We start from the raw sequence: 12,177 nt of genomic DNA, 5'->3' as shown, positions 1-12,177 counted from the left end.
GTGCCTCTGCTCTGAACACCATCTCTGTCAAAATCCCTGTTTCAAAAGCACCGCTCAGAGCTGGACACAAGTGCAGCTGGCAGGTATGGCAAGCTGCCGTGACAGATCTTTGCTGTTAACATTCCTTTAGTTCTTAAGAACCTAATTCATGTCCTGGTACATAGGGAAATGTGCCAGGGTTTCAGATTTATCATCAAGGCTGAGTATAAACGGTCTGGAGAAAGTCTCAAAAGACGCCTTCCAAAAGGAGCGGGCAAGATATCTGGGTTTACATTCTCATTTGCAAATGGCCAGGAGACACAGAGGTTACTTTAAAAAAATAGCTGATAAATTGAAACCATCAGAATAAGGCTTCAAAATGTTATATTTCATTAATGAATGTGTAGTTTTTTATAAAATAAGGACTCTCTTAATGATCTCTATTTTTTTTTTTAATCTCTGGCTCATACTCCCAATTCATAACTATGAGTTAATCAAATGATTCATGAGCACCCACTGTGTATGTGTGTTTGTGTGTGTGTGTGTGTGTGTGTGTGTGCATGCCTGGCAAGACGGGAGGATGAGGGTGGGAGGGAGGGAGGGAGGGAGAGGGACAGGGAGGGGAAAAGGGAGGGGGGAAGGAGGGGAAGGGGGGGAGGGAGGGGAGGGAGGGGTGGAGAGAGGGAGGGAGAGAAGGGAATCTGCTCCAAGAGGAAGATGTGGTCCTGCTCCCAGAGGAAGACGCCGTGTTTGGCCCAGCAGTGGTGTGAGGCACTGGCCAAGGCTTCTGACTAAGGAATAGGTTGTCTCCTGATGCCGAGTCGCTTCCCCCATTTTTGACAAGTGCGTCCCTCTTGCAACAGCCCACCTTTCATCTCCACGAAACAGGACTGAGTTTGCGTCAGAAGAACAAAGCTCCTGGCGTCACTACGGGGATCCCAAGGGGTCTCAATTAAATGACTAGTAAGTGGCAAATCCCTCTCCTGGACACAAGGAATGGTTTCCAGACTTATAAATAGTAAAGGTACATGTGTGTATTTGAAAATGTACAGAGTATCTCTAGAAATTACACTGAACGACTGGAAAAGAGATGGTCTAAAGGGAAGGGAACGGGACAGATGTCGAAGTTTCGGGCATGAAGACACATGACTACGTACCACGAACGCACACTGCGTATAAAAAGGGGAAAGAAAGGTGTTACAGGGCAGCCTTACCAGACAGCCACGCAGACCTCTTGCGGCTTCTCACAGATGGCCGTGATGCTGCAGTTGCTCCAGCAGGACTTCTGGTTGTCACAGGTGGACAATCTCACATCACAGAATTTACACAACTGCGGCAACTTGACGGCACCATTGTCGTCAGTGACCATCATGTCACTGTTAACTGGGAGGGAAAAGAGATGCATTACGTGATTAACCAACATAATCAGCTGCCAGTGGATTCCTGATACGATGCAATTTCAAATGAACCTGGTGTCAGAAGCATGAATGCGGAGAAAGGCCACATAATGCCTCCACATCAGGTTAGAATTTTGTAATGAAAGCCAGGGCAGGGTGGAGATGGTTGGGGTGGAGGAGGTTTGGTAACTTCTTGCCTTTGTCAGTGATCGTCATAAGGCACTCTTTCTACAAAAGCCTCCCCATTCAATCCAGAGACAGAGGTTGCGTCACCCCACTGCATGGCACTGGGTGCTGGGGAACATACCCTTAAGGAAATTATAGTTTAGCTGGTGGATGGACACGAAAACAGACCAGGGCAGGGCAACCCAAAATAAAGAGAGGCACGGAAGACATGGGAGCCAGACGAGAGTCACCGCCTCATGGGCAGAGAGGGGTCACGAGGAGCAGAGCTGTGACGGGGGGAAAGGGGGTCGGCCAGCTCGGAGGAGACCCTGGGGGTGAGGGGGGACTTTGCCATCGCTTTCCTGACCTACACCCGACAGAGCTATCGGGGCCTTCTTTGCAAGAGCCTGGCTCTGACTGCTTCCTGTTGCCTTGAGCCAACTCAGTTGATAAAGTGTGTCTCCTTGACACACACACACAGGTGAGGCCTGGAGTCCCACAGGTTAGTGCCAGCAAGCTCCACCTCAAGGGTCTGCTGTCGGCAACCTCTCTGACCTCATCCCTCCCACCGCCACCAGCCACCCTCTTATTCTTCACTCACTACCTTTTAAGACACACAGGCCTTTCCTGGAAGAAGCCAAGCTCCTGTCTTCCTCAGGCCTTTCCCTTGCTGTGCCCTTTGCCTGCCTTCTTGTCACCTTCCTGATCTCTGGTTAAATGTCACCTCTTCATCCTAAAGCAGCCCACAAGGAACCAACATAGGGTTTTGTTTGATCTTCTGCACAATCTCCATCACTCACTGGCTTCTGCTCCAACCACCAAAATGCAAGCTCCATGAGGCCTTCTCTGCCTTGTTTCCACACTGCTTCTCCAGGGCCAAGAAGAGGGGCTGTCACATAGAAGACATCCAAACAAACGTACTGAATCAATGGTGACTAGCTAATACACGAAGGAATGAACACAAGAAGTTCACATCTGGCCTTGGCGCCAGGTGGGAAGGGACAGAGAGCTTCCTCCCTCCCCTTGGGGGAGTGTGATGATACACGCAATATTCACTCACATTCACCAGTAACACACTGAAGACAAACTGTCCTTGGCAACACATGTCTGCATGCTGAGACGCGCTAAAAAGGTGTAACACCCCTTCCCTCTTTTTTTCCTCAATGAGATCCTTTTCCATTGGCAATGGTGGTAACTAAAGGCATGAGTTTGGAGAGTGAGACCAGGCTATTGTCAACAAACGTGAACTCAAAGACACTTCTTTGCTAGACTAGGAAAGATTAAGCACCCAGACAGCAGGGGGCACTAGACCAGACTCCATCAGGAAGCGGGAGGGTGCTTCTCCCACGGTCACCATTGGAAAGGCCTGAGCAAATCCTCCTCGTCCTCTTCTGTGTTAAGGACGCTCCAGCCTAAGTCCGGATGCACAGCTTCCAAGACCTCCCATGGCCGCTCCCTGCCCATGAATTCTAGTTTCTGTCACTGACACTTTGCCACGCAGACGTCTTTGTCGCTTGGGCATAGCACCTGTTTCCTGGGTCTCTAAAAATATAAACCTATATAAATTTAAGATTTGCTTTCTTGTGGTACATTAAATATAGAAGCAAAAAAATAAACCCATTCATCCCTCTCAGGCCTCAAGTTCATTTCAGGAAGTGTATTTTTAGGTAACAAACTATTTTGAAATTCTCAATGTCTCCCAAACCAAGAGCTCTAACTAAGCTTAGCTAAAAATACAGGCCACAATGCTCTCTGAATCTTGTGTTCCATTTGGGACCAAAACAACAATGAATATATATATATTTTCTACAATGGTTAGATTTGGATCCATTTGTGAAACAGCTAATTTAACCCTTCAGGCTTCCCTACAAGACATGGGCAAGGCAAAACAAAACAAAAAAAAGCTAGGCCATGTTCTGTTTATTTGATTTTTTTAATAGAGTAGTTTCAGACAAACAGCTATTTGCTGGTTAGAAAGCTTTGTTTTTAAATATAAAATCAAGCCTCCAAGACTTGGAATTCAGCCTTCCAGCATTTTAGGATTTTAGCCTCTATTAGTGGTTATCAACTTTGGGGCCATGTTGGAATCCATCACTTAGGGTGCTTTAAAAACTCATGAACCAGCCCCACCCCCCAGACATGCTGATTTAATTATTCTGGAGGGTGGCCTGGGCACCAGGTCTTTTAGAAGCTGCTCAGACAATTCTCGATTCTCGCGTGCAACCAAGGCTGAGACCCTGACCTGGAATTAGTTGGAAACGACATAACTGGCACAAAACAAATCAGCACAAAAATACCCTCCCTGCCCCCAACACACAAACACATATATAATGTATGTGACAGTGGTGGGGTAGCCCCTCAATAAAGCTGGAAGATGTTTCCTTGTGAAAAACATACACCTAAAGCCACGTAATTAGCACTTTGACACACTGCTGATGGAAAGGAGTCCTTCCCTGGGCTGGCAGATCCTTTTCTAACAAAAGCTAAGAAGTGTGACAAAAGTGGCAGAGTCAGGAGTGATGGGAGAGAAAAAAACCAGATGTGACTGGTGCTGGGAGCTGCAGTGGCGACCACAGATGTGTTGACAAGTGCAAGTGCTTCAGATCTGATGCCTGCAAAACACAATCCACAGGGAAGAGACAAAAAAAGGGTCATGAAAAAAAAGAAAGAAGAGAGAAAGAAGAAGAAAGAGGGTCCAGTAGGCTGCAGGGCTCAGGGGGCCGGGAGACAGGCAGATGCACAGCCCTCCTGCCAGATGGAGAGGCCAAAAAAGAGAAATCTCATGGCTGAATTCTGGGGAAAAGGCAAAAGGACAACTTGACTCCACACGCGGAGGCACAGGCATGTGGAGGGAGGGGGACGCATACACCAGAACTTGACCATATTAAGCACCTACTATGTGCTAGTCAAAGTGCTAAGTTATCACATAGGGCCTCCTGAGTACCCAGTGAGGGGGCCCCATTTTTCCCTTTGTTACAGTAACAGCTACCGGTGCTAAGGTGAGCAGACTTTGTAGCTTGACCAGCTTTTTTTTTAATTGGAAAAGTTCGAAAGCCTTGACACAGGGCATAGTCACTGCCATGCCCCCACCCCCACCAGGCACTCCCTACTAGCGGACCCAGGAGGCTCCTGATCTGGATGATTCCACCAGCAAATAGCATCCAGGCTCCGCTTAAGGCCAGTGTTGTCCTTTGTGAACAGGTGCAGTGGTGGGATAGAGAGGTAAGTGCAGGAGCATGGCTCCCTTCACCTTTACTGGGGGTCACCTAATCTTGATAAAGGCTTTAAGTGCTCACTTTGGGGCGAGGGGACAGAGAGAAATGCATACAAGCTTTTGCTCATGGCTTCAGAGGCTGGTTCACAGATTCCCTGAAAGCCCATAGCCTCAGGTGAAGAATCTGAGGCCCACCCCGGAGTTCTCACAGGTCACTGAGAACATGCTGGATAGTTCAAGGCTAATCAGAGTGGGGGGCAGGGCCAGTGGGGCAGAATGTGGGGGGGATGGTGATTCACTCCACTTAGAACTGCCTCTTGTGCATTCCAGTCCACAGAAAAAGCTACTGTCATAGCAAACAACATCATAAAGCCAAAGGAATGAAGAGTTAATGCACGCATGTAAGTAGCCAGGGACAAAGATATTCCTCTAAACAACAGCATAACAAACACCACCTAATGAACCCTACAGCCAACCCCAAACAACTTCAAAATTCCTTCCAACGCAGGTTGGAAAATTACTCTCCTAAGTGTCTTCAGTTAAGATGATCTCATATTAAGGTGTATTTTCCTACCTAGGGACGCTCTGTGAGCAACTGACCATCCTCAGGGAATTTTCTACCTATAACAGGCAAATGAGCTCTTCATAACATTCTCCAGAATGAGAAGATCTCTCACCTGGAAAGCCATCCAGTAAAGGAAGTGAATGAGGGCGGCCTCCTCCAGCATATGACAGTATCACATGGCCCATCACATGTCACTTCTCTTCAAACAGACCCATGAGTAATAGCAAGACCTTCAGTCTAGATCACACTGCCTTCCTCATTTTAGGGCACATTTTCCCCAAACTCATTACCTAGAGATAGAGGTTCCGAGTCTTGAGAATAAGAACTAAGTAAATGCTTAGCTATGTCTATTTCTGGAATAGTACTACTGTCTTTGAAGGTCATAGATGAGCAGCCTAATAAAGGTTAGATTATTCCAGATAAATATTAGGAATTTTGCATACAAATTGTTACTCCATAACTTTGGAATGGTGTCTACTATTAGCTGAACTATTAGGTAAAGTCTCAAAATTCCAGACATAATCCCAAACACTTCGGCAGAAATGCATTCACGTATCTTTGAATTCCTGCATCTATCTACTGTTGTTTTATGGCATGTTTTGGGGGCATTTAGGAATTCATTTTTCCACAAACACCTGTGGATGTCTTGCTTTGTGCTATAAATTTCATAGCAGGATCATTAAAATTGATATAACCAAGTGGAGCATCTCAAAGAATAATCCACGGCAACTGGCAAACGAGACTATGACTCAGAGCAGTGCTCCTCAGATATTAACAAGCACACAGATCACGTGGGAATATGTTAAACCCGCTGGGGTATGTGTATGGAGTGTACTGGCTCATGCAATGGTGGGGCTGGCAAGTCTGGAGTTTCTAGTGCAGGCCGGCAAGCTGGAAACTCAGGCAGGAATCAGTGCTGCAGTTTTAAGGCACAATTCCTTCTCCAGGAAACCTCAGTTCTTGCCTGTAAGGCCTTCCAACTGATTGGAGGAGGCCCATTCACATGACTGAGGGTAATCTACTTTCCAGAAAGTCAACTGATTGTAGCTGTCAATCATCTACCTTCCCAGCAACCCCCAGATTCGTGCGTGATGAAAGACCAGGGCACTAGAGCCTCGCCAGGCGCTCGCAGGTACCATCCAGGGTAGGACAGCGACTCTGTCCTCAGCTGACGCTCGTGCCTGTCCATACTTTGGGCAGGAAGTCAGCGGAGAACCCAGTTTGCGGCTGGCCATGACTTCCCTTTCTCCACTCATTCTGGATCTAGCAAAATCGAATACCGATTCCTCCTCACCATTTTTCCAGGCATGGTCTCCTCTTACAGTTCTTTCCATCTGCTCCTCACTTGCTCCTGGCCTTGTAAACGATCGTGGGCCCAGAGGCTCTGATCACCACATGGGCCACAATGGAAAGACTTGTTCTCCGCAAGAAGGTTTTTAATCGCAGTTGGCATTCAGAGTCAGACACAGAGGCAACCATCTGGCAGCCAGCCGCCATGGTCTGCGATGTTGGCAACAGACACCCATGGCCCCCGAGACCCGGTGGGACCAGTCTACTGGCCTGTCACACGCGCCATCCCCTCCAGAACAAAGCAGCCACTCAAACAACTCACAGGGCCCTTCATGACTCGTCATGAAAGAAAGCCATTCCCCAGCGAGTCAAATAAGTTGGCCAACTGCTAAATACAAACAAATAAAACAAAAAAAAACCCTCGTAATTAAGTCAAAGATACTTTAGGAAGATTTCCCTTCTCTGAACTTCTACTGCATACTTGGAACTTCTAATACAAGGCGATACCTTATTAGTTTTTAAATTGTATTTTAACCCTCATCCCTTAAATAATTATAAGTATATTGAAAGCAGGAAAGGAGGGGCTTTTCTCCAATGAAAGTCCCCCAAAGTCTCTGGGAACCAGGATCAGTACTGGAGAAACCACCACTAAGGTAACTGGGAGGCCAGAGTCTGGTTTTGAGAGGCACAAGAGGACAGAAAGGCATTTGATTGGGAACAGAGCATAGACCAGGAGAGGTTGAGCAGAACAGGGGATCTAAACAATCTAGGGGCAGGATCTCTGAAGACAGCAAATTATTCAACAAACATGCATCCTCTGTTTTACAGATGGACAGAAGGTGAGGTACACGATGTCTGAGGTGTGTACTCAGGTCATAGCATGGCTTGGCCAAAACTGGATTTAGAACAGGCAAGAAGATAGACGAGGCATAAAAAATGTCCCAGCAGGAGCACAACAGGCAAGAACAGAATCCAATTTTGTCTATCTAGTCTCATAATAGGACTATTCCTTTCTAAAAATGAACTGAAGAAACTCAATGCCTGGTTTAAAAACTTAAAAGTCAAGGGCTGGTGAATAAACCACTGAATCTGGACAGTTGGAGACCCTCTTAATAAAACTCCAGCCTAAATTCACTGTTATATAGGTAACTGTGAATGACCTGGAAAGGAGGCAGAGGTGTGTGTGTGAGTGTGAGAGTGTGTGTGTGCATTTATGTGTATAATTCCCCACCCTCTTTGACTTGTTCAACTGAGGGAACTTAGCTTTAAGGGTTTCTTTTTTTTAGCCTTTTTGGCTCATAAGTTTAACAGTTCACTATGGATGGTTTTAAGAAGAACTGTATAAACATAAATTTGTAGCAAATTAAGGAATTAAGGGATGTTTCAAAGGGATTAATTCAATACAGTACTTTAAATGGAAAACTTGATTGTTCCTTTTTTAAAAAATTATTTATTTATTTTTATTTTTGACTGTGTTGGGTCTTTGTTGCTGCACACGGGCTTTCTCTAGTTGCGGCGAGCGGGGGCTACTCTTCATTGCGGTGTGCGGGCTTCTCATTGCAGTGGCTTCTCTTGTTGCGGAGCACGGGCTCTAGGCACGCGGGCTTCAGTGGGTTGTGGCATGCGGGCTCAGTAGTTGTGGCTCGCGGGCTCTTGAGTACAGGCTCAGTAGTTGTGGCACACGGGCTTAGTTGCTCCACGGCATGTGGGATCTTCCCGGACCAGGGCTCGAATCCATGTTCCCTGCATTGGCAGGCAGATTCTTAAGCACTGCGCCACCAGGGAAGTCCCTTGATTGTGCCTTTGAACTAGGATTTTTAAATTTTGATTTACAAGGAAATATTAAAGGAGTTATATATAGTATAAAACAAGCTGTAACTGAATGGAAAAATAATTGCTTTTTCCAGTGACAAACATAAAATAACTGAGCAGGAGTTTCACCTGCATCTTCCCTATTTAACACTCCCCAGCCCCTCTAATTCCAAATAGCTCCCAAATAGGCATGCTCTGTTTTCTTACTTATCCCTGAATTTCTTGGATCACTAAGCAATGAAATGCAGTTTGAGCTCTCAAACAAGTTGTTGAATTTGCTTTTTTTTTTTTGATATATGTCCCAGAATCAGGTCACATATCAGGTGACAAAACCCAAACATTTAAAATGATTCTTGCAGATGGAAATATCTATATTGTTGCCAGAGGCAGTATTTCAGAATACAGGCACTTGGGCCCTGTTCAAAGAGTTGAAACACTTTTAGCACTCTCAACTTTAATAGAGATCCTTCATCTTTAACAGGGATCTCATGCATAAAACACCCTTCTGAGAGCTGGACAGAGGTGAGCAGTCTGCAACAAATACCACCATCCATACTTGCCAATTTTAGTTTATCATTGAGAAAGCTGATTTTAACAGTGCATTTATCTGGCAAATCCTAACTGTATAGTTTTTGAAATGAGCCCAAACCCAAGAGCATGCAGGGCTGGCGCTGAGGAAGAGAGGAAACAAGTTGAAAAAATGAAGCCATATCAATGCACATGGGATAGTTCATCAAGTGAAGATTAGACTGTGGCGCTAATTCATAGTCTGTCAAAATCATAACTTTCCCGCTAGGAAGGGCTTTAAAGTTGGCCCTTTACATAAAGTAATAGTAACTGAGAAAACAATTCTCCCTCAGTTGATATGACTTGGATGGTGGGCTGTAGCAACAAGGAAAATAACCCAGAGATCACTGAAAATAAAAGATGATTAACTAACTCTCTTAGTGACAGTCAAAACAACATTGGTAAATAGTCTGATAGAGGCAAGATAATGAGCACAAGATTTATGGAGCATTATCGCATTCCAATTCAGCTAAAATCATTTGTTACTTACCAGAAATATTAGCCAACATAAACAAACATGCATTATTTATCTGCTCTGGAAGAGCCTTCAAATTAACCCTTTATGGAAAGGTTGGACAGAATAGGGCATGGTTCTTTTTTCAAGATGCTTATGATCCTACAGGAAATAAAAAACTTGCACAAAAATGATTTTTAGCAAAAGAACTTTGGAAACGGTCTACCCAAAGATATGCTTTTCCATTAAGTTATTTATTTAGGAATTAAACAGTACTTTAACTCAAAATGCTGAGGCCACTGAATGCAAAATGCCAGAACTAATACAAAATCCGATAAGGGATTTTTTAAAAAGGTAGCAGCTATTTGAGAATCAGAAAAATAGGCATCTGGGTTGAGCCGTTTGTTTCAACTGAGCAAGGAATTTGGTCGGAATATCAATCTCCTGTGAGATCCAGCTTTACATTTCTAAATTTCTGTGGTGGTTTTTCCCTACCTCTCTTCCAAAATGGGCTGCAGTGTCCTGATGCAGGCCCGGTGCCGGAAAGGTTTTTCAATTACAGTTTTATGAAGTATGTGAAAATATCAGTCAAAGCAGATGATTCCCATATTTGTGATCTGGAAAAGGGCCGAAACACTACTGCACTCGGGAGAGATACTCCTTCAGATGGTGAGTCTCAGAGGCTTGGTTTCTGGCAGCGAAGGAGCCTGGGGCTGGACCAGGCTGGGAGATGCTGCAGCCCAGCCAAGATCGCTACGCGGGGGTGGTGGGCGCGGACAGCCCCCAGATGTATCGTTTGGCTTAACTTCTCTTCTTTTTCAAATGTGAACCAAGTTTGAAAATGAGGCGATGTCACATGAAAAGCTGGATTTCCAACTCCACTTAAGAAAATAAAAAGACTGGGCAACAGTGGGCAACATCATTCCGTGACAACCATATCTGGCGGGGAGGGGCGGTGCCCCCTCCTTAAGTCGGCCTCATCCCCGCCGCTCCTCTGTGTCTCCTACCCCCTGCCCCTTTGGCCACCTGAACGTACCATTAGTGAGTATTTAACATGCCCATTCAATTCTCTCTTCCCATATTAGAGGTTTCACAGGAATGTAAAAATTCATGATTAACTCTCTAATATGGATATTTTCCAATATGCATTTTATTCTCTAATGTGGATACTCACATTTCAGTTCAAGGAAAAGGAAAATTTTCTACTTTAGAAATCAGATCTGTGTGGGATAAATGATGATAACAACAACGATAATAATTTCTATTATCACCATTTCCTGGATGCAGACCAAATGCTTAGTCCAGTGCTAAGTGCTGTAATGATTAGTTCATTTACTCATCACAAATGCCATGTAATTTTGTCATCATCATTTTATAGATGATTAAGGGTCAGAGAGGTGAAGTAACTTATGGAACGGCAACGAGAGACAGCCAAGGAGAGACAAAGCCACAGGTCATATGCAAGCCCTCATCCCTCCTGATATGAACAAGAAAATAGAGATTCCCCTAGAGGTTTAAGAGCAGAGCTGTACACTCATTCCAGCTGAAGGCAAAGACTGAGTGTGGCCAGCTGGAGTTGAGGGGAGCAGGTAGGGGTGGGAGAGCAGTATGTTTCTTGGAAGACAGCTTTGGTTCTCTGCAATTACTTCACTTATTTTATTTTAGGATACATCTGTAATAAGGGCAGGTTAGTAAAGTCCAAGAGTTCTCAAGTCAAAGACTTGAGTGTGAGTTCAGGTTTGGGGGCCAGCCACTTAACTTCTTGGAACCTCCATTTCTTGATCTATGAAATGGTACTTTTTAGGGTCAAGACAAAGAGAAAACATGCTTGACGTACATGTGAAAACTGTCTAGACGGTAAAAAGTGCCACACAAGCACTCCCTGGCGAGAAAAGGAACAGGGCAGGCAATGCTCTCTCTCCCAAAAGGAAATTACAGGAAAGGCATGCCAATGACAAGACAATTAAGAGTCCGGTAAATCTATTCCCACTTATCAGTAGAATGCAGCAGTTTGATGACTTCTAAGAAATCTTTCAGGACATTTGAGTAAACAAACTGAAATATAATAACTTTTGTTACTGCGATGATCCAAAGCTTTCAAAGAGATAGAATGAAATCAGTCATTGTTACTGTAAAGTTCCCAGGAGTGCTTAGGGTCTTTAAACAACCCTTCTAGAACCAAATAACCTGGTTTTAAAATATTGGTCATAACCAGCTTAGGTCTCGCAAATAGGCAGTAAGTTGAAGATCAAGTTCAGTTTTCCAATCCTCTGCTGACCCTTGCACAACATGCAACAGGCCAGAGCTGATCTGCTTTGGCTTTGCAACACCTAGTATGTTACCTGACAATGTGCTGATAAAATTAGTGAGTTTTGACACTCAGAGACGGGGAGGCAAGGAGGCGTCTTAAGATTCTGGAACTCTAACATGTTGAAATAAGCTTATGTTTGGCTTTCTTTGAGAATGAAAGAAAGGAAACAAAACCAAGACACTTAGATTCACAGCTGACCAGAAAACTGGAGGACACCGGCAGCAACTTTACTAGATTTTTAAGTGTCTAGTTAAGAAGGAATGCCATTCAGATGTATGGAAAGCAACAGTCCTTAATCTCTTCTCCTTGAGGCCATTTAGTCTCGTAAAAATTAATGAGGGGCTACTGCTCTCAGAGTCATACTGGAGAACTGTCCAGGCTGGGAGTGGAGAAAGCTCTAGATGACGGTGAGCTGGCTCCAAG

The 12,177-nt window shown here is 44.8% G+C and overlaps 1 protein-coding gene across 1 annotated transcript in view; it reads right to left on the bottom strand.

Annotated features, from left to right (window-relative positions):
• TGFBR2 (transforming growth factor beta receptor 2) overlaps positions 1-12,177 on the bottom strand; it is a 94,850-nt gene that overhangs the window by 58,644 nt on the left and 24,029 nt on the right. The window contains exon 2 of the mRNA XM_036868562.1: positions 1,194-1,362. Coding sequence (XP_036724457.1) covers positions 1,194-1,362 — 169 coding nt within the window. The remainder of the gene's footprint in view (positions 1-1,193; positions 1,363-12,177) is intronic.

This window comes from Balaenoptera musculus, chromosome 11, assembly GCF_009873245.2.
Source record: "Balaenoptera musculus isolate JJ_BM4_2016_0621 chromosome 11, mBalMus1.pri.v3, whole genome shotgun sequence".
Classification (NCBI taxonomy): Eukaryota; Metazoa; Chordata; class Mammalia; order Artiodactyla; family Balaenopteridae; genus Balaenoptera; species Balaenoptera musculus.
The sequence above is the reverse complement of the archived record's forward strand: the minus strand, read 5'-3'. Positions and strand labels throughout refer to the sequence as shown.